Raw genomic sequence first — 22316 nt, 5'->3', positions numbered from 1 at the left:
AGTGCTTGACGACACAGCCATGTGGTTTGCACGCCCGAGTGCTATGCGCCTCTTACTGCCAGGAGCTTGGTGAGGAGACCTAGGGGAGCCTGGTCTAGAATGTTGCCTCGATGGCATCTGCAAAGACTTGCCTCGAGGAACGCCGTTGCTTCTGAGAGCCTGGGAACTGTGAACTAGTTCTGAATAAAGAGGGCATGCTAGGAAATTAAGTGACGACGACAAATAGTAACTAGATAACAGTGAAGTCAAAGAGGATAAATTCACATCAGAGCGTGCTGGGCAGAGGCTGAAGGAAGGGAGTGGAAACGGCTCTAAGCGCTCCCCCCGGGTCTGGTACATTTGTGGAGGAGGGAGATGTGGAGGGGAAAGAAGGACTTCCCGGGAGCCCTGCAAGGAAGGATGGTTTCCATTGAGCTCTGGAGGAGTCCTTCTCCTAAGCTCGCGCCTGGGGCTGGGGACACCGAAGGCCAGGTGGTTGTGCACCGAGGAGAGGTCACTGAGTGATGCGGTACTTCTCAAAGGGCTTGAGGTGCTTGCAAACTTGTGTGACTTCACGGCCCTCCTGCCCCAAGGATCGAAGAAGTCTCCAAGGTCCTCCTTGAGTTCAGTAATGGAGTATAAGGGGCTTGTCACCTTGGAAATGTTTGGAGAGGACACACAGGTGATCTTAGACCCCAAGCCTTGTGTTGTACTACCTCCGTGGGAGCGAGATCTCTTTGGAGATCTCATCAGGGTTCTGGAAACTTCCAGAGGCTTCAGCTGTTCTTCAAGATCAAATCGAATTGGACAAGCGGGTCCACTTTTCTTTGGGAAGTGATGCTCAAACAGGAGTCTTGATCTGAAATCACTCATTCCTGCAGGTGCTCCCGACACTAGCTGAGTTGAGGCTAGTTTTTCGACTTTCTGAACGGCAGCCACAGTGAGGAGCTGGGCGTCTGGGTTAGGGAGCAGGTGAGTGGTGGATGAGGGTGGCACATCTCTGTCAGCCAGGAGGCCCATGAGGTGCTGTTTAACAGCTGAGAGGTTTTGCTTAGCTGGAAGGACAGGCTGGTTATTAAGGGATCGGTGCTGGACCTGGGAGTAGGATCACAAAACTGAATTACTGATCTAAGAGAGAGAGGCAGCGTTTACAGGTTAAGTAATGATGGGTCATATTTACAGCCTAGAGGGGGAAGCGGTAAAATACATCTTCCACCACAAGTAAAAAATTTTTCTCTATGGATTGACATTTAAAAAAAAAATTTTAACATAATATTAATTTATTTTCATAGTTTATCATCATTGTAAGTTATTTAAGCAATAAATACATATAGTTTTTAAAAAAACCTCTGCAAATTCTACCTCCCATATACAGCCATCATATTAGGATAACATCATTTCAAGCATTTCCTACTTATGAAAAAAATGAACAAAAAAGTAAAAGCGACAAAAATATATTTTATAAAATTAGGATCTGAAGCCTAGACATGTTGACTGTAGCTCTACTTAAGAATGCGAGAATAAAAAAACTACATCAAGAAGGAAAGTTGCTTAGTTGAGTGTACTTGGGGCGGGGCGGGGCGGGGGGGGGGATTGTATACCCATGAAGGAATTTTTCTTTTACTTTTTGAAGAGAGGAGCAAACTGGGGGGAGGGGTGGGCAGGGAGAAAACTGTAACAATGAATGAATGGAAATCCAAAATCTTTGTAAATGGTCATTAAAATTAATAAAAATAAAAATTTTAAAAAACCCAAAAAACCAAACCTACATAAAAAAGAAAACCTCATCTTGAAAAATGACTAGTAAAGCTGAGGGGAAAAAAAAAAAGAAAGACAATATCCACAGATGAAGGTCTGTTGGGTGATAATGGATGGAGAAGTGGGGCCTGACCTGCTCGAGCTAGGACAGTGTCTCCTGCGTAGGGTCCTTGTTCTCGGCTGAGTCATTCTGTCTGTTTGTTTTACTTATTTGGCGATCATCTTTCTCCCCCTCCTACGCAACCAATTTTTAATTAGATGCTTAAAATAGCAAATCACAGAGCTAAGATCCTGGGAACCTTCTCTTAGTTCGGCAGATGGGCAAATGAAGGACTCTTACTTAGGAAGCACGTGTGAAAGAAATACCAATAACCTACAATTCCAGAAGTGTTTATGATAAGCATCGGTGTGAGTCAGCACTGTGGAAGGACAGGACGGAATCCACGTTGATGGTAACAGTGAATAATGAGACCTAGGTACAGGCAAGAATGACCGACCTGGAGTTCCAGAGCCTAAATCACACATTCCCATAGGAAAACCACTAAAAACCATCATACCACAAATACATCTGACCTCCTAGAAATAAAATTATTATTCTATTTTCTGATGTTGCCTACAAAAAGCTACTGTATCCCAAGAACTACTGATAGAAAGAGATGTCTCATCATATTCTACAGAAATAATTGCTTCTCAGGGAAAATAGTTATGCTTCTTCCAAAGCAAACTGTGTCTTAACAATGCACTGTTTTCCAACTTTGCAGCATGAGTGTACCTGTCCACTTGAACTAGATGAATTAACAGCCCCCAGGGCCTGACCAGTGTGGCCTGGCCACACTTCCTTCCATACCTCCTTGGCCCAGGCTGGCTTCTCGTTCGGACTGATGCCCTCTTTGTAATGGTACAGCGGCTTCTTCTCCACAGGCCTCTGCTCCTGCCGTTGATGCTGAAGGGAAACCAGGTAGTCTCGTTCTTGTTTGAGCTGTCTCTGCAGTCTTTCTGCTTGCCTCTGTTCTTCCAATTGCTTGCGCTTATATTCCTGAGAGGATCAGCGCAGAGGAGGAAAGAAAAGGCCAAATTATTATATTAAAAAAACTACTGGGCTGGATAGCTAAGCATCATGGGTGTAAAAAAAGTGATGATAAATAACAAAGGATCTTAATAACAATAGGATGATGTCAGGATGTGCAAGAGATACATGGTTAGCCTCAGCTTGGCTTCAACACAAGAAAGTGGGCAGTTAATAAGAACATATGACTTTAATGGAATCCCCAACAGAACGGTACCACTTGGGAAACGGACTTGTCCTTAATGAATTGCAACTAAGAAAGTAGCAATAATGAGGACATTTGGTGGTCAGGACACAAACCCTGTAAGGGGCTATCTGCTTACTCAGTTACTAATTGAATCACTGAAACACATACAACTAATTACAAAACTCAATAAATGGGTGAAGATATTGCCTAAGTCATCTTTTGTTTTATAAACTTAAGACCAACAAAAACCATTAACAAGCTTCTATATATGCTTAGAACAAAAAAAAATTTAGAGGAACATTGCATTTTATACAGTGGGGGAAAAAACAACACAAAGAAGTCCATTTAGAGAATAGTGCAATTATAATAAAAAAGTACTTTGAGTAGAGGCTCCATGAGCAGGGAACACAAAATGTTCCCATCATGAGGGTAAAACTAATAGTCTGCAAATGAAATATGACCGTAACACTGAGTGGGTTTTTATGGAAGAAGGCCATTTTGCTGTGATTGTATTCCAGCACATTGTAAATGGCCTTACAGATTCCTCTGCAATAAACACAGTGGGCCTTGGAAGCCGTCTGAACTTTTTAATAAGGCTGGATTCATGCTAAAGTTGCAGAAATAGATGGAGTTAATAAAGAATATATAATGGGCACATTAAACGTATTGGGGTTTAGCAAACTGGGTCAGGACATGTATTCCATTTCTATGGGATTTGGAAGGCTCGTGAAGCTTAAAGGATCTCTGCTTTTGGAAGGAGGACACAGGTGGACAGACAGACAGACAGGCACACAGACAGGATGGACACCGGGCAAGGAGCTGGCACTTGGCTTTCCCATTACCAGAAGTAGAGCTTGTTCATGCAGTAGCTGTTGTTGCAAGATCTCTAACTGCCTCTGCTCCTCCTCTAACTGTCGCCTGATGTACTCCTGGAGAGGTGAGCAGCAGAGAGATCAGAGGAACACAGAGAGAGAAAGAGAACCAGTAATTTCCAAGGGGACGAGAACGTCAAGGAAGGTGCAGAAGGAAGAAGGGGGGAAAATACCCACATACCCTCTCACCAAAGAATGCCACACCAGAGCCAAAGCATGTCAACGCAATCAAAAGCACAAGCCCTCTCCCCACCACGGACCACCAGATCGGTGGCTCCGAGTGTTCTACTTGATTTTCATGAGCCCAGGTACATGTTAAAAGCTTTTCATTAGGGTTCTCCTCTTTGTGGGCTACCTGGAATGAACAATGCTATACCGCTCAGAGGCTGTGCAGGCAGCAGGGATTAAACAATTGTTGAATACCATCGTGTGTCATCTCTGTAACTGCACCCTCCTGCAGACTTCCTCTCTGCTGCCAGAATTGGGCTTCTAACAGGGAACAAGAGATGGGTCTACATCAAGGGCTCAGGGGGTAGAGGCCACAGATTGCACGAGTAGAAAAGCTCTTCCACGGCAATGAAAGAGAAGCACTTGGCTAGCTCTCACGTTTCAGTGCTGCCTTCAAAGCAGACGCACTGGGCTGGGAGAACCAGAAGAGCCCCGTGTGTCAGCCACTTTGGCCTGGGTAGGGAATGAGGTGGAACAAGTGGGCATTACCAAGGCTGTGTGCATTTGACTGCTTGAACAGGTGAGAAGAGTTGCTGCTTGAGGGAGTCAAAGCCTGCTGATCAGAGCAGGTGCAAGAGAAGGGGACCCGCACCCTGGGGAGGCCTGATACAGGAGCCGTTCCGCGCTGTCAGCAGGGCCCTGGACCTACCCACACGCTGGCGAGGCCTGCAGGGTCACAGACCTGCCCGCACCCGCTCTGCGCCATCAGCAGCGCCCTGTCCCGCGCGCCCTACCTGCTTATGCTACGTACCATCAGCAGGGCCCTGGTCCTGCCCACACCAGTTCTGTGCCCGCACCCGCTCTGCGCTGCCATCGGGGCCCTGGACCTGCCCGCACCCTGGTGAGGACTTCAGGGTCGTGGACCTGCCCGCACCCGCTCTGCGCTGCCATCGGGGCCCTGGACCTGCCCGCACCCTGGCGAGGTCTGCAGGGTCATAGACCTGCCCGCACCCGCTCTGCGCTGCCATCGGGGCCCTGGACCTGCCCGCACCCTGGTGAGGTCTGCAGGGTCATAGACCTGCCCGCACCCGCTCAGCGCCGCCAGCAGCGCCCTGTCCCGCGCGCCCCACCTGCTCATGCTCCGCGCGCCTGCGCTCCTCCTCCCGGCGCATCTGCTCCTCGTAGTGCCGCCGCTGCTCCCTCTCCTGCTGCTTCCTCAGCTCCTTCTCACGCCTCTGTTGCTAAAGGGAACAAAAAAAAGACATCGGTGAGGGAAACAGGTGTCGAACTCATCGGGGGCGCTGCACCTAAGGGCCAGGTGCTGAGATGCGCTGCTCCCTCCGTCCACCTCCTGGGCCACGCGTTACAGGGCGAGTGGGTGAAGCAAGCGCTGGCACGGATCACAGACGCAGACTAGGTTTCGCATAGACCTAGAACTTTCTGTAAAGCACGCTCTTTGATGGCCAGTGAGGTTTTCAATGCCAGGACAGGACAACCGGATGACGTTCTTGTCATGCGCCCTGAGTTGGAGCGGACTCATAGTTGACCATCCCCCAGGTTCTCAGAGGCTGTAAATCGCACAGGAAGAGCTTCCTCGTCTTTCTAGCAGAGCAGCGGATGGATTCGAACCCAGCGGCTTTGGGTTGGAAGCACAGCTTCTTAATACCAGGCCACCTGAGCTGGCTAAGGTCTAATAGGCTCCTTATTAAATCATTATACATTACACAAGTGTCCTTGCTCATGACATTATTCAGATTTTAAAGCACAGTCACAGTTAATCGAACGGGAAGAGACTGCCCATTCTTCTCCCACAGAGCAGCTGGTGGATTCAAACCGTGTGCCTCTGAAAATGCAGTGCAGTTTCTTGCCACAAGGCCACCAGTGCTCCCCAAAGAGAAGCTAGTGGTGGGCTTTATACAGTCCAATGACATGATCATACTTGCATTAAAGCCATTCATCCCTTTGCATAATAAGTATGGCCAAAATTTCCATAGACAATGAAATCGAAGAGCAGAGACGGGAAGTACAGGCCAGGCCACAGAGAACAGCAGAGGACACAACAGGGTTTATCGACTTCACCTCCTACCTCACTTGGCTGCCTCTCTGGATTTTCAGGAATATTCCTTTTGCCGTGTTCAACTTTCCCCTTGAATAACACCTTTCTGCTCAGGCCCCATCATCATCACCTCACACTCGGGAGTAACTACCAGGCCCCCAGCAGGATGGTGAGAACCTTCTACATTTTATCATATTCAATGTTCACAACATTCTTCTGAGGTGGATGCTATCCTTACTCCAATTTTGTATGTAAAAACGGATGTAACAGAGAAATTATGCAATTGTTCATGGTCACATGTGCAAGGAGCTTCATTTCAAAGCCAGGTCATGTGATTGCAGAGTCTGGCTTCAATCATGTTGAGAGTTGAAGAGGCCACAGAAATGACAGAATGATCAGATATTTTCCCCAGCCCTTCGTTATACTCTCAGAAAAGTATCTTTGGAGTAGAACTTAGAACGAGGCTCAGTGATTACAGAACTACCCGGCATTTAACGAGGGCCAGCACTCCCTTCCTTGGGGCATTTGGAGCGATGGCTATTTCTCGTGTGAGCTTCCTCTGGTTGTTCCAATGACTAAGAGGCATGACCAACACATAGCATGAGAGATCTGTGATGGTAATCACGGTCCATTTGTAGGACAGTCACGCATTACTACACGCCTTCCCACACAAGATGCCACTGACATCCTTTCTGAAAAGAACTGTAGGAGTTTCCAAGGCAGAGTCTGGTAGAGGCACTGAGGCTTCTTCTTCCTCACACAGGAGGTTCAGCATGGACCCCTCATGAGGTTACTTAGTTCACATTTTCAGTATTTCATGACCTGACTGGGGAAAGTGGAGGTACTGGAATATAATGAATTATGACTGTTTCACACTGAACCGCTAACTCCATGACCAGGGGAAAGAGCTCTCTAGGATAAAAGTTCTCTGTCAGGACCCCACCTGAAACCAACCACAAATATTCAAACACCTAAGAAGGTCATCGGGAGACCTTTCTGATGCAGCTACCACTGTCATCCATCTTCGTGCATACTGTCTTCCAAAAGCCTCTGAGGTTTAGAGACAAGCTACATCTATTGAGATTCAAAGTCTATCATTTCCAGTTAAGTCATTATTTGTCCTTCATAAACTGCAGGCAAAGGGAAGCTGTTGTGTTCTGTAGAGTCGGAACCGACCCCTCGCTGACCCTCCTGAGGGTTTAGCATGGTAGTTAATCGTATGGGAGGAGACTGCTCATCCTTCTCCCACAGAGTAGCCGGTGGATTCAAACTGTGTGCCTTTGGAATTGCAGCACAGCTTCTTGCCACTAGGCCACCAGTGTTCCCCAAAGCGAAGCTAGTGATGGGCTTTACACAGTCCAATGATATGATCATACTTGCAATTTCAAAAGGCCTCCAAAGTCGAGGGAAGGAGCAAGACTAGAAGCTGAAAAGCAGTGAGAGGTCAGTGTACAGACATAGGCCTGGCAGGAGAAAGAACCAGTGAGATAGGCAAAGGCAGTCAGAGCCTGTGTTCACGATCTCAACTGGGGATGGAGATGCAGCGAAAGGCAAGAAAAGACTAGATATTGCGGAGACATCATCTTCCAACAGAGCGAGGCAGAAATTAGAAATGTGCATATAGGCAGCACTTGGTGACTTGAGACTGTGTGCTGGGAGGCCCTTAGAGTGTCTGCTCAGGTGTCTGCTGGACGGTGTGGTGAAGAAGGAAAAGCAGGTATAGGGATGGGGGAGCAGGGGAGGAGGCGTCTAGGGACAAATCAAGTTTCTACACATGTGATTGTTTGTTTTGCAGAAAAATCATAAGGGAAGACATGAGTAGAAAACATCAGCCTAGGAACCAACTGAATAATTTGGACTACAAACTCAAAACAGAGCCATTTCTAACACTCAACCCTATAAATCAGTGCCAGTGCAGAGAATAAAATAATTATGTGTACAGATCTGCTCCTGGCAGGAAAGAGCCCTAATTTAGCTAACATTTCAAGTTCTTTCACTCTATTGGTCTCTTTGAGGAGGGGAGAAAAATCAAGTCTTCTGAAGATGTAGTTGGTTTTTGTGTGAAAGATTTGTACATGTCCAACCCCTTTACCAGGAATTGATACTGTTTTATAATTACAGGGCACTCTGGTGCCTGTGTGAGGTGTGCACAGCATTGATTGTAGCTGGGGAGGGCCTGCGCTTCCCAAGTACTCCAGAGTTTCTGAGAAAGGCACTCAAAAGTGACTCCTAATTAATAATGGGCTCACTTGGATCAGCTGCCACTAAAGCCTGGTAGCATCTGTCAGGCTGGGGTTCCCATGGTGAGCTAAAAAAAAAAATCACTTCCCCAACCTTGCGGGGGCACCCCGCCGACTTCCAGCTGCCGTGCCTCCATGTTAAATGCCTTTCCCAGAAAAATGTTTGTTCTCCCTCCTCCCGGGCACGGGCTGTTTGAGGAGACACAGCAGAACCCGTCATGGAAAGCCTGGCTCCCTCCAAAACGCCTCTGATGACGGCGGCTGTAGAAGTGCTTGCTGAGATGAGAACAAGGCCTGGGCCTGATCCACGCTGTACGCCTGCCCCTCAAGCGGGGCCTGGCTTGGCAGGGGCAGGTAAGGGCTGGCTGAACTGAAGTTAGAATCTTAGAGCAAAAAAAGATAACACAGAATCAATCCTTCAGTGCTTGGGGGGGTAGAGTCCCTCCTACTAGTACTTACAGCTTTTTCTTTCTTCCTTTAATCAAGGGCAAATGACAGTAAAATCACCCCTATAGAACATAATCTATACAAAGAAAACTACAGAACATTTCTGTGAGACACAATAAGAGAACTAAACAAATAGAAAAATATTCCCTCTTCATGGATGGGGTGGGGGGTGGAGAACAAAGAAGTCCTCTTTTAAAACAGAATTATCCTCAGCTCTCTTACCCTTCAAAAAAGAAAAAGAAAAGAAAAAACCCACAAAAAAAATAAAAGTCTTAAAATGTATTTTAATAAGTTAATGCTACAGTTCCACTTATCAGGAAAACGTCAAATCTGATGAGGGATAAATCAAACATGGTACACCAATTAAAACCTGCACAGCATAGCCAGCCTCAGACAGACGAGGTTATGAGCTACTGTCAGACCTTTAACATACAGCAACCCTGTTCTCAAGACTGCACTAGGCCCATAAGGGAAGGTGTGAATAGTAACATCAAACAAACAGTAACATCAAACACAAAAAGGGCCACTTCTGGATTGTTCTTACCTAAGATAACACAAGATTTTTATTTTTAAAAAAGATACACTTAGCGCACTGAACCTTGTGCAAGAGTGGTGCGGTGCCTGATGTATAGGGCTGAGAACCGAAAGGTCAAGGGTACAAATTCACCAGCTGCTCCCTGAAAATAAAAGGCCCCATCTCCTCCTGTCAAGATTTACAACCTCAGAAACCCAATGAAGGGCTGCCCTGAACTGGAACCAACTTGGTGGTGGTGGGCTGGGTTCGGGGTCTGTCAGCCCATGCAGAGGGTTAAACACCTGGCTGGTAAGCTGAAAGGTTGACAATCCAAGTCTAACCTGAGGTGCCTCAGAAGAAAGGCCAGGCAACCTACTTCTGTGAAGTCAGTCACAGGGTACCCCAGGAGCACAGTTCTACCATGATACACTGGGGTCTCCACGATCAAAGATCAACTGGGCAGCAACCAGACCGTGGATTTTAGCTCTCAGAGCACATCCCATCTACTCTGGAATCTTTGCGGGTGGAACTCATGCCCCACTTGGTTCCCACACAGAGCCTGTACTATCGAGAACTGCTGCACTGAGTACAACAGCTTGAGAAGCTAAGAAAGAAAGAGGGTCTTCCAGTGCTTCAGTCCAACCCTTTGTCCTTCTGAAGACAGCCCGGATGGACCCGAGAGGATGTTCCTCTGTGCTGAGCACAAGCATAGCTTTGACAACATGTTAAACCAAGAGTCAGCCAGAGTTCCTGACAATGGCACAGGATCTATTTGCCATCTTCCAGAAAGGCAGAAAAAAAAAATAAGGGAGTAAGAACATAAGACAGAACGAGTGGGGAAGGGCAGAATCAAACAGTATTTGTAAAATTTATTCAAATTATGCATAACAGTAATAGTGGTCCTGCTGTCTCAAAACAAGCTAGCTTTAACGAGCTACTCTCAAACTCCCCGCAGATGCTTCCTCTGTTCTGAGTTGCCTACACACATATTTTCACCCAGCTCTTTGGAGAGCACTGCCAGTAAGAGTTATCAGTGAAAATGAGGGTAGATCTGTGTAAGTGTCTTACGCGTTGGGGACAGTGCCCGAGAGCACTCGAGAAGTCTTGGAGGCTAACAGTGTCGTGGTCTTCTTGGACACAGTGCACCATGGGGATTTTCTTTCTTCTCTCTCACTCTTGTCTGTTGATGTTTGAGAAACATGATTTTTTCCCTTCTATACCCAATTGTGATTATATATATAAATATTTCCTGCCTTAAGCAGTAAGTACTGAAGAACATATTTTTAAAGGCAGCAAATACACACACACACACTTGTGAGTGTATATATGTGTTTGTGTGTGTGTGTGTGTGTGTGTGTATATATATAATTACAATTGGGAATAAAAGGGGGAAATCACTTTTAAGAGCCGAGTAATGACTAGGGAGGATAAAAGGAGAATTAATGCCTTTGAGCTGAGGTGTTGGAGAAGAGTATTGAACATACCATGGACTGCTAGGAAAAGGAACAGGTTCACCCTAGAGACGGTGAAACCAGGATGCTCCTTGGAGGCAAGGATCCTGAAGCTTCATCTGACATGCTTTGGACATGCTGCAAGGAAGGATCAGTCCTTGGAGAGGGACATCATGCTTTTGAAGGTGAAGGGGTGGTGAAGGAGAGGAAGACCCTCTATGAGGTGGACCGATTCCATCACTGTGGTAATGGGAGTGGGGGTGTCAGAGACAGCGAGATTGGCACAGGACAGAGCAGAGTTTAGGGCTGTTGTGCATACTGTTGCTACTGACTCAACAGCACCTAACAACAACAACAAGCAATGTGTGGCTGTGTGCACCTCAGTGATATGGATTATGGTCATCGTGTGTCACCATCAGCACTTGGTGCTTCCACATATTTGACCACCACTAACAGAAGCTCGACGTTCCTCTAAGGAACCGCTCCTCCTCTTCCTCCTCCCCTCTCCTGTCACTCTCTGACAACTACTTGTGAGCATTACTCCATAAACATTTGCCTGTTCTTCAAAACAACCATGAGATATCATCTCACCCCAGTAAGAATAGCAAAATATAACAGAACAGCCAGCAACAAATGCTGGCGAGGATGTGGAGAAACTGGAACTCTTATTCACTGTTGGTGGGAATGTAAGATGGTGCAACCATTGTGGAAGGCGGTGTGGCACTTTCTCAAAAAGTTGCAAATAGAGATACCATTTTACCAGCAATCCCATTACTGGGAATATACCCTAGAGAGACCATGTCTGCCATCCAAGCAGATATATGCACACCCATGTTTATTGCAGCTTTGTTTACAATAGCAAAGAGTTGGAAGCAGCCTAAGGGCCCATCAACAAACGAATGGATAGAGAAGCTGTGGTATATCCACACAATGGAATACTATGCAGCATTGAAAAACAAGGAACTCATGCAATATTATTCAAAGTGGGTGACCCTGGAGGACATTATGCTGAGTGAAATATTTCAGTCACAAAGGGACAAATACTGCATGATGCCACTGTTGTAGAATGGGTCTGTCATCAGGGTGGGGGTATGACAGAAAAAACTGGATAAATTATATATATTGTATTGAAACAGATGAGGGAAAGAACAGATTAGAAGTGATATATGATTGAGTATTATGGTTAGCACAGGAATCCAGAATTAAGGTTGCATAGAGAAGTGTACTCGGGGTGGGGGGTGGGGGGAAGGGACGTGGGAATTGTATACTAATGAAGGAATTTTTTTCTTTTTTCTTTTTTCTCTCTTCGGAGGGGGAAGTGAGCTGATGGGGAGGGGCGGGAAGGGAGAAAATTGCGGCAATGAATGAATGGAAATCCAAAACCTCTGTAAAATAAATAAATAAATAAATAAAAATTATTAAAAAAACCCCCCAAAAATAAACAAACAAACAAAAAAAAATTTGCCTGTTCTGTATAAGTGGGATTATGTCATATCTGTCCCTTTGTTCCTGACTTATTTCACTCAGCACAACATTTTCAAGGCTTATCCACATGCCAGGACTTCATTTTTCTTTATGACTCAGTAGTACTCCACCATACAGATATATTTTGCCTATCGGTTTTTCTGATGGACATTTTGGTTACTTTTAAAATAAATCATTGATCTTTTCCCAGGGTGTTGGTATAGAGGACTGAATCTCTCAAAGATGGCCAAAAGAACAAACAGAGCTGTCTTCAATGAATACCACCTGGAGTGGTAAAACTTTGTCTCACATACTCTGGGTACGTTGTCAGAAAGCGCGAGCTCTTGGGAAAAGACTTTATGCTGAGAGAGTCAGAGAAAGAAAGGAAGACCCTGCATGAAATGGTCTGGACACAAGGGACTGTAACAATGGATCAAGAATACCAGAAATCAGAACAGCACAGGATAGGGGAAGATTCAGATCTGTCGTTCACAAGGTCCTTATGAATCGTAGATGACTCAACAGCATCTAAAAACAACAACAACAAAGGGTATCCCTTTGGGTCACCTCCTGTTGATGCCTGCATGGCTGTACACTGAGGGATAGGAATGAATTTGGCTTTAATGAGGAACTGTTAATGGGGGGGGGTAGCATTTATCAAATTGTTACTGGAGAATTTTTGCTCTTAAAATTCTTGCCAGAGAAAACAGCCTCGTTCTTTGATGTTGTTGTTGTTATGTGCTGTCGAGTCGTTTGTGACTCATAGTGACCCTATGTACAACAGCCCTAAACCCTGCTCTATCCTGTGCCAACCGCATTGCCTCTGACACACCCATCCCGATTACCCCAGTCACTGAATCAATCCACCTCATAGAGGGTCTTCCCCTCCTGCGCCGTCCTTAGATAGGTGGTTCTTATTAAAGGCCCAGTTGGAGGAAATACCAGGCATCTGAAAGGCTCCAGCAAGTATCTTTCATTTAGTTCTTCAAATTATTTTTTAGAACCACCGAGACCGAGCAGTGTCAGAGCCGGGCACCCACCCCGGGAAGCCCTGGCTCCTGTGGAAACAGCCCGGATGAGCCAAGCTCTCCCATTCTGCCATGAAATTGCGTTCTAAGATGTTCTCAGTGAAGAAGGCGAACCACTTTCTCGGTTAGAAACACTGCTTCTAAGTACTCAACTTCTGCTACTCATATGAATGGGTCTAAAGGATGTTGCAAAACGCTCACCTGAGTAACTGGTTTACTATTAGTGTAACGATAATTCAAAATCTCCAGCCTTTCAGCTTGCCTCTTTAGTCACCACCAGGACCCTCGGGGTCAGCCCTGAGGCCCACCTCTGCCATCTCCACAGGACTCTGTATGCGAGGTTTTGGGAACAGACCTTACCCCACCTTTCTTGTCTTCTTTTTTAATATTACTTTCTACTTTATCCCCTCATCTATTTTGTTTTTAGAGGCTGTATTAATCTTAGCAAACCCCCCTATGTTCTCTTTTAGAAATAAAGGAAAGTATCAAATCTTGGCCCTTCTACCTCAGAGTTGCCCTTGGGAAAGTCCAAGTGGAGACAAATGAAACGCTGAAGATTTAGGATTTGGTTTCCTGGTTATACCGCACCTGTTTGTGCCACTTGGGCATGTGGGTAAGAGCTGTTTTCTCAGCAATGGGAATGCACTTTCTCGGATCCAGCCATGTCCTCTCAGGAGACAGCTGGTTAGGGAGAGCTACGGTAACACACAGAGAACCAGTTGGAACCTAAAGGGAAATTCAGTCCAACTGACTTTCAAATATGAAAAACCCTCACATGAATGAAAACACAAATTACTGAGAGCAGCTCACTCAGCGTTCTAAGAACATGGAATATTTTTATTATTTTTTTCAAGGCTACATGATTGTAACCTTTGTGGTACTTTTTCCCTTGCGAGGGATTTTTTTTTTAAATTTTACTTTATATTCATTTTAATGAAAGTTTACAGAGACTTTGGATTTCCATTCATTCAATGTTGCACTTTTCTCTGTGCCCGCCCCTCCCCTCAATTCCCTTTTAGTTTTGAAAAGTAAAATGTCTTTCCTTGTTATACAATCCCTCTCCCCAAGTCCACTCCACTCTGCAGCCTTCATCCTGGACTACTGTCATGACAATAATATCTAATCATATATTGCTTTTCAACAGTTTTCTCCCTCATCTGTTTCAATGCAGGAGACACTATTTATCCCCTCTTTCTCATTAGAACCTCACTAAAGTCCCGTGAGATAAGTGGGACAGACTGTCAGGAAGCTTAATGCTTTGTCAACAGTCACATGATGCATTAGGGCAAAGTCAAGGAATGAAGATGAGGGATATTTGGCATTCTCTCTGAGTGTCAGCTGCTCAATGGACGAGGTGATTTCCATGCTTCAGCTCATTCAATCCCAGTGTGACTAAACACTTTAATAATAATTTTTGGCTCTTTTACATATAAGTAAATGGAAGCTTGGCTAAGTTAGATGGATTGTTCCAAGTCACAGAGCGCCTGAAACTCAAGCTGGTCAGATTCTCTGCTCCTTCCCCTCTCTGCTCCAACACCCCCCAGATCCTAGGACCTCTGTGGCTACTGTATCAGTTAGAGACCTAGAGGGAAGTACAGCAGACGGTACAGACCTGGTGAAAAGTGGCTGGCTTGTGTCTCTATCCTGTCACCATCAGTACTTTCATTAACATCCTCAGGAGATGACAGATGGAAAATGCTGATGCTACTCTTTCTACTTCCAAATGTACAGACTGTATCTGAATCTTTGTTTCACTGGGTTGCTTTTTTTTTGTTACATTCTGGTAGATTTAGTGGGAAATAAGGCTAGTGACAAGGTTATGTGCAAGATTTCATGATGAGGTCTTTCTTATGCATAAATGACGTATCTCACTAGGTTGTTGTTGATTGCCTTTGAGTCAAGCATGACTCCTAGCGACCCTGTGAACAAAAGGCCTGAAGTCCCTCTACAACCATCGACAGCTATCAAAGTTCATAGAGTTTCTGGAGGCATGTTGTTTTGGAAGTGGATGCCACTCCTGCACTATATGAACCAAAAATGATTAACCAATAGCTTCACTGTGTCATATCACAGAGTAGAGGGAAGGGGAGCCTGGAGAGACAAGGCACAAGGCAAAGAAGACTGGTTTACAAATAGTGAAATGATCCACTTTCTGGTCCTGTAAGTGACTCGTGTGAACGCTGCACGTCACCCAGCAGGTGGTCAACAAGTACTCGTCCCACGAATAAACAAATGCTGCATGGCCTTGCATAAGCCACCCCAACCCAAGCCTTCAGTGAGGAGGATGTGAACGCTTCATCCTAGCGTGCAAGCAGGGATATGCCACATCACAAAGCAGATAATCTTAGCAGTCCAGATGGGGAAGTGAAAAACATGACGGCGAGTGTCCATGGAGGAGTCCCCTTGCTTACCATCCTGGGGGACACACTTTAAGAGGTAAGAGGAGACAGCGTGGGAGCATGGGACAACTGACTCAGGCTCCAGAGAACCGCGGCACAACGGGTGTACAATCACCTCGAGGCGCCTCTGTCAGCATCTTCAACCCCTTGAACGCAGGGCTCTCTGTCCAAAGAGCTGCAAACTGAGCGTCCAAAGAGCTGCAAATTGAGCGTCCAAAGTGATCTTCTGAATCGGCCACACACCAGAAGTCCTGCCTCCTTTGAAATGCAACCGGCCTGGATAAGTTTTCCAGCGGCCTTAGTCATCCTCGTGACAGGTGGTGGGCCGGCTTTTGGACATTCTTTTGCCAATTTTAACAGGTGTTAATATTTCAGTTTGAAAAGACCACTGCAAAGCAAATGCTACCTGGCAAGGATATGATTTCTTGACACTAAAAAGGAGACTCCACACGTTAAAATAGGAAGAATAAAAGAGTGAAGAGGAAGTTGCTTGGGATGTGTGACTCCACAACACAGCAATGCATTATCAATAACAAAACAGATTGACAATCATTAATAATAGAGGACATCTAGGGAGTCCCTACCTTGACGGCAGACCCTGCTCCTAACCTTTACTCATTATAACTCACTTAATTCTCACTATGTGTGTATTGTGTTGTGTGCTGTGGAGTTCAAAGTGATCCACAGCTGACCCTCTAGTGGCTTTTCAGAGGCAGTTAATCACATGGGAATTCTTCTCCCATGGAGCAGCTAGTGGATTCGAACCGAGAACCTTCAGGATTGCAGTGCTCCCTGTAGTTGTAGCTGTTGTTATGTGCCATCGAGTCGCCTGCAACTCATAGCGACACCCTGTACAATAGATCTAAACCTTCCTCTATCCTGTGCCAATCTTATTGTCTCTGACACATCTACCCCCATTACCTCAGTCACTGAACCAATCCATCTCATTAAGGGTCTTCCTCTCCTGCGCTGTCCCTCCACCCTCCCAAGCATGACGTCCCTCTTCAAGGACTGGTCCCTCCTTGCAACATGTCCAAAGTATGTGAGATGTTGCTTCAGAATCCTTGCCTCCAAGGAGCAGCCTGGTCTCACCCTCTCCAGGATAGACATGTTTGTTCTCCTAGCAGTCCATAGGATATTCAACACTCTTCTCCAGCACCACAGCTCAAAGGCATCAATTCTCCTTCTATCATCGCTAGTCATTGTCCAGCTCTCTGATGCTGATCCACGCACGTGGTCACAGATATTGTTAAAGGCCACGGCAGGCCCCTCCCTAGATAATCAACATTGGCTGGCTGCCTTGGCCTCCACCTGTTTTATAATTTCTCTCCAGTTACTGAAGTGAAGAGTGGAGGCCTGGCTAAGAAGCAGGCAGCCTTCAGGGTGACGCTGACGACATTCAGGGACAAGGTGCCACTCTGTTTCCCACCCGTGGGACACAGTCAGATGCCTCCAGCTAATGATTGAGTTAAAGGCCATGTCTCAGCAGAGCCACTGAGTGAGCACTCCAGGCCCTGGGAAGGGGGAACCTTCCGCCTGCTTGGGGCCCTGGGAGTGTGGTCTGGGGGGTGGGACTCCAGCACTGGTGAAAAGTCACGCTGATCTGTCTCCCCTCTTTCTGTCACCTGAGCGAGCTGCTCTCAAGAGCCAGCCCTCACCCTGGAGAGCGATGACTCAGGAGAGCAATGAGGCAGAAAACAGTAAACTCTGATTTCCTTCCGCCCCTTCACCAGCAGGTCTCTTCTTAAACTCGCTCAAGTGTGGACTTGGTCTCGGGAACCACTCTGTGATTTTTACGTATATATTTATAAACTAATCTAACCTTCGACACCATTTTTACTCTATTTTTTTAAAAGGTGACTTTGAGGTGTAGAGACACCTTACATCTTATCCCAAGTCATAAAGGCGGTAAACTGCAGAGCCACTCTCCCTGCATCCGAGAGGGTACCCAGCACGGCCTGGCTTGGAAAAGTCATTGCTAAGGTGCTTTGACCCTGGACAGAAACTTATGCTTTAGACATGACAAGAAAGCACTACCTTTTTATGGGTAATATTAGGACGTACACACTCTCAACAAGACAGATTGATGTGGTAGCTGCCACAATAGGCTAGAGCGTATCACAGGTCATAAGGGTCGCACAAGACAGGGCTAGGTTCAGATCGCTTGTTCATAGGATTGTTATGAGTCGTAGCTGACTCCAGGGCATCCAACAACAACATCAACAACAAGAAGAGGCGAGAATCCCTAGGCAGTAAAAATGCCTGAGGTGTTCGGCTACTTAATCAAAAGTTTTGAGATTAGAGTATACCGAGGGGTACGCAGAGGAAAGGCCTGGTGGCCTTTTCATCCACTGAACACTCCATGGAAGGCAGTTCTTTACTGACACTACAAGATCGTCATGCATCAGAATCAGCTTGATTAAGCAAGTAAGTTGGGTTTGTTTGGGTTTTCCCCCTTTCTTGTTTGTTTTTAGTAGGAGATGAAACTTAGCCACGTTGTGGCAATGCCAAGATCATAATTATACAGTGTCAGAAATGTCAGGGGGGAAATTATTGAAAGAGAAGCCACCAGAAATGCCTACTGTTTCCAGTCAGCAAAAAGTCTGCAGTGGTACCCCCGTGAAGACAAGACTCCACAAACCAGCGGCTGGTCCTACGAAACACAGCACCCCATCCACAAGGAAGAAGGATGGGTCCCCTCAGCTGGCAAAGCCTGGGCTCTGGCTAAGGAAGCAGCAGGTGGCCGGCTCTGAGGAGCAGCAGAAGCCAAGCTGAGTTCAGAGAAAACAGCCTTCAAAAGGGAGTGGAGGGACCCGCCTTCCACCACAAACAGTGCTTGAGGATTAAGGGAAGCAAATGCAAACCCAGTGCCACTGACTTGATTCGGACTCCGAGAGACCCTGTGGTTTTCGGAGTAGAACTGTTACCTTAAGGGTATTTCTCTATGGACACTTTGTGGAAACAAGTCATAGAGATAGGCCTTTCTTCCACTGCTAGGCGAGTGTGAAGCATCAATCTTCAGGTTAGTATCTGAGCACTAAGCATTTGTGGACCCCTCAGAGACTCTCATAGGAAAACACTCTCTATACAGTTGTTATTGTGTTAAGTGTCTTCAAGTCCTAACTGACTCACCGCTGACTCTTCAGTGAGTGTTCAGAGGCTGTAAATCACACAAGAGATTGCTAATCAATCTACTGGAGTGCAGTTGGCTGATTCGAGCCACCAGCCTGTGGGTTGGCAGAGCAACAACTTACCGCTAGGCCACCAGGGTTCCATATCCAGATCCATTAACACACCTAGAAGCCATCAGGGTTAAAATAACAGTGCTCATCCTAACAATATCAATTTTCAATTTTGTATCAAGCTTTTTTTAAAAAAATAAGATCATTAGAAGAATCAGAAAAAAAATAATATAAATTATTAATGTACATTCATATTGGTCCCAGCAATCAGGACATAAGGAGATGCATTGCACTGGGAGACTGCCTATCCTTCTCCCGTGGACCAGGGGTGGATTCAAACCGTGTGCCTTGAGCACTGCAGCACTGCTTCCTGCCACTTGTCAAACCGCCTCACACCAGAATTCCCCCACATGCTCTGCTGTCAGAGGATTTTTCAGAGCCTCAATACATCACCCTGCACGGTGACTCTTAGAACAGATCCACAGTTTGCCCCCTCTGTGGTTGGGCAGGGAGACTGTCTCTGAGCTTCGGGACAAAACTAAACTCCTCAGGTTCCAAGGAAGAACCTAACACAGCTGTGACTTCTCTGGGTTTGGGCCACGGCAAGTGCAGCTTCTGAGAGACCAGCCTGGTTACCTAGACTGAAAGACAGATGCCAGGGGAGTTGTTGTTGTTATGTGCCGTCAAGTCGCTTGTGACTCATAGCGACCCTATGTACAACAGCTCTAAACTCTGCTCTGTCCTGTGCCAATCGCACTGTCTCTGACACTCCCATCCTGATTACCCCAGTCACTGAATCAATCCACCTCATAGAGGGCCTTCCCCTCCTGTGCCTGCCCTCCACCTTCCCAAGCATGATGTCCTTCTCCAAGGACCGGTCTCTCCTCACAACATGTCCAAAGTATGTTAGACGGAGCCTTAGAATCCTTGCCTCCAAGGAGCAGCCCAGTCTAACTCTCTCCAGGATGAACCTGTTTGTTTTCTTAGCAGTCCTTGGCACCCTCAGCACTCTCTTCTCCAACACCGAAGTTCAAAAGCATCAATTCTCCTTCTGTCCTCCTTGGTCATTGTCCAGCTCTCTGACGCCAGGGGAGAATGTGGGCAAAAACTAGTGGCAAACGGGCAAGCCCGTCATTATTTGAAAAGCAGTGAAGCGGAGTCATTAGTTGTATTTAAGCTGGATTAGATAAGTCCTTCAAAAGGGAGAGCCTTCCAGCTCCTGGCAGCTGGCAATATTTTCCCACATAGCATTTTCCTGGCTAATCCTCTGAATCATGCCAGGGTGGTAATAAGCATTACCACAAGCTTCCCTGAAGAGCTGAGGAAGTGGGGACACGGTGAGACTCGGGCTGGCCAGAAAGAACATGCCTGTGGTCTGTGGGTGTATGTTGGAATCGACTCACAGCTGACCCTCCAGTGGGTTTTCTGAGGCAGTAAACTACATGGGTTGGAAGCAGGAGTGGTTCCCACTTCCTAAACACTTGCCTCCACAAACTCTATGGACTTTGACAAATGTCTATGGTTGTAGAGGGGCTTCAGGCCTTTTGTTCATAGGGTCGCTATGAGTTGTGCTTGACTCGAAGATAATCAACAACCATAACAACAAGCACATGGGAGGAAACTGCACGTCTTTCTCCCATGGAGCAGTTGGTGGGTTCGAACCCTGTGCCTTGGGGTTGGCAGCACTGCTCCTCAAATTCAAATGGACATTTTTTTCCTACTTCAAATCCCGATTTTTCTGACTCTTTCCAAGCTGCTTCCTTAGTCCCCAAGTAGAGAAGAAATGAATGTGACTTAAGGGAGTCCTACCAGTAACAGTTTTCTTAGTGTCTGCTATTTGGTCACTGAAATCCAAGAAAGCTGTTGTCTTACGTGCCAGGTAATTCAGAAGACCATGGACTGAATCAGACACACCTTAGTCTTCAGACTAACATCATTGTTCTTCAGCATTTTGGAGAGGTCCCTGACAGAAGACTTGACCAATGCAATACATCTCCTGGTTTTCTGACTATCAAGGGTGTTGATTGTTGATCCAAACACACCTATAAAGAGGTGTCAAGTCCTGATACATGCTACAACAGGGACATGCCTCAAAAGCGTGATTAAAACAAATCAATCAGAAAAGGATTCCACTTTTAAGAACAGGCAAATAGAGAAGAAGATTTAGCAGGAGTGATTGGGGCAGATAAGAGAGTCATTGCTTAGGGTTAGAGGGTTTCTGTTAGTAACGGTGAGAGAATTTGGGGACAATGGACAGACAACATACATGTTAGGTTTCCAAGTCTTACACTGTGCACGGTACCTCACTAATATTGGACAGTAAGATGCAGGTAATATTTCTTTCCATTTCCCCCCAGGAGATGGAACAACAACAACAAAAGCGTTTGATAATCTTTTTTGTTTGTTTGTTTGCTTGGTGTTTTTTCCCCCCCGTTAAAATGAGTTGTTTAAGAAATGGATCAGGGGAGCTCTGGTGGCCTAGTGGCAAGAAGCTGCACTGCAATCCCAGAGGCACACAGTTCAAATCCACCAGATGCTCTGCTGGGGGAAGGAGGGACAATATCCTTCTGTACCAGTCAGATCTGATTTGATGGTACACACAAATAATAAAATTAAAAAAAGATGGATCATAATATGATGGCCCTACAAGGCACTCAGTGAATACCTGGTTGCTTACAAAACTTAGGATTCTCTGAAGAGCGGAAGTTACTACAACGAGGAGGAGGCTGAAGGGCTGAGATAGACTGAGTCATTTCTGTGCCTTAAGATTCTGGCCAACAAAGAAGGTGAAGGATGTATGTACACACACACACACACACACACACACACCCATATACATATACATACATATATGAAATAGATACAAATCACTAACAAGTTCACAACTCTCTAGCACAATGAAGCACCACCACAAATCTGCTATCCAAGATGCCTCTGAGAAGGTTGCCGGAGTATGAATGTGGACTCCAGGCCCAGATTTCTGGACCCTAACTCTATGACACAGAAGAAAACAAGCTGTACCTTGTCTGAGATAAAGAAGAAAAAAAGTTTTCACAAACAAAAGAAACACAGATGAGGCTGCCGTTGTCTTTTTTCCCCCCTCAGTATCATGGACGCATTCACCTTTGCTGAGCTGGATATAAAGTTCCTGGAACTTGGTTGCAAATTGCACTTTTATTGGTCAAAAGTTGAGAATGTCTCACCTACCATTCAACTGGCCTGAAGACACATCTCTTTTTACAAAGCTGCTGAGTGACTCCATTAAAGTTTGTAGTCAAAGTCCTTCCAAGAATGTACAAATACTGATTTAGCACGCAGCCAAGTCCGCATGGTGTTCTGAAAATAGCACAGGGCGTCCAGGGCTCTGCTGGAAACCTCTGGTAGGAGGTGATGTGTGGGAGCACCGTGGAACTGGAAGGTCCCAGCTCCTCAAACCCTGAGATGTCAAAAGGGCTTCTCAGTGGCTTTCATTTGCAAATGGAAATATATTTTCTCAGACGGTTAT

General features: G+C 46.0%; 1 protein-coding gene across 2 annotated transcripts in view; it reads right to left on the bottom strand.

The window, feature by feature from the left end:
• TNIK (TRAF2 and NCK interacting kinase) overlaps positions 1-22316 on the bottom strand; it is a 533511-nt gene that overhangs the window by 93416 nt on the left and 417779 nt on the right. For both annotated transcript variants that reach the window (XM_006890356.1, XM_006890357.1), the window contains exons 13-14: positions 5161-5271; positions 2585-2773 (exon numbers count right to left, since the gene is read on the bottom strand). In XM_006890356.1, the coding sequence (XP_006890418.1) occupies positions 2585-2773; positions 5161-5271 (300 nt within the window). The remainder of the gene's footprint in view (positions 1-2584; positions 2774-5160; positions 5272-22316) is intronic.

The sequence above is a fragment of the Elephantulus edwardii genome, unplaced genomic scaffold (assembly GCF_000299155.1).
Source record: "Elephantulus edwardii isolate Elephantulus edwardi_28Jun2011 unplaced genomic scaffold, EleEdw1.0 scaffold00088, whole genome shotgun sequence".
Taxonomy (NCBI): Eukaryota; Metazoa; Chordata; class Mammalia; order Macroscelidea; family Macroscelididae; genus Elephantulus; species Elephantulus edwardii.
Note: the sequence above shows the minus strand (reverse complement) of the source record. Positions and strands in the feature narration are given on the sequence as shown.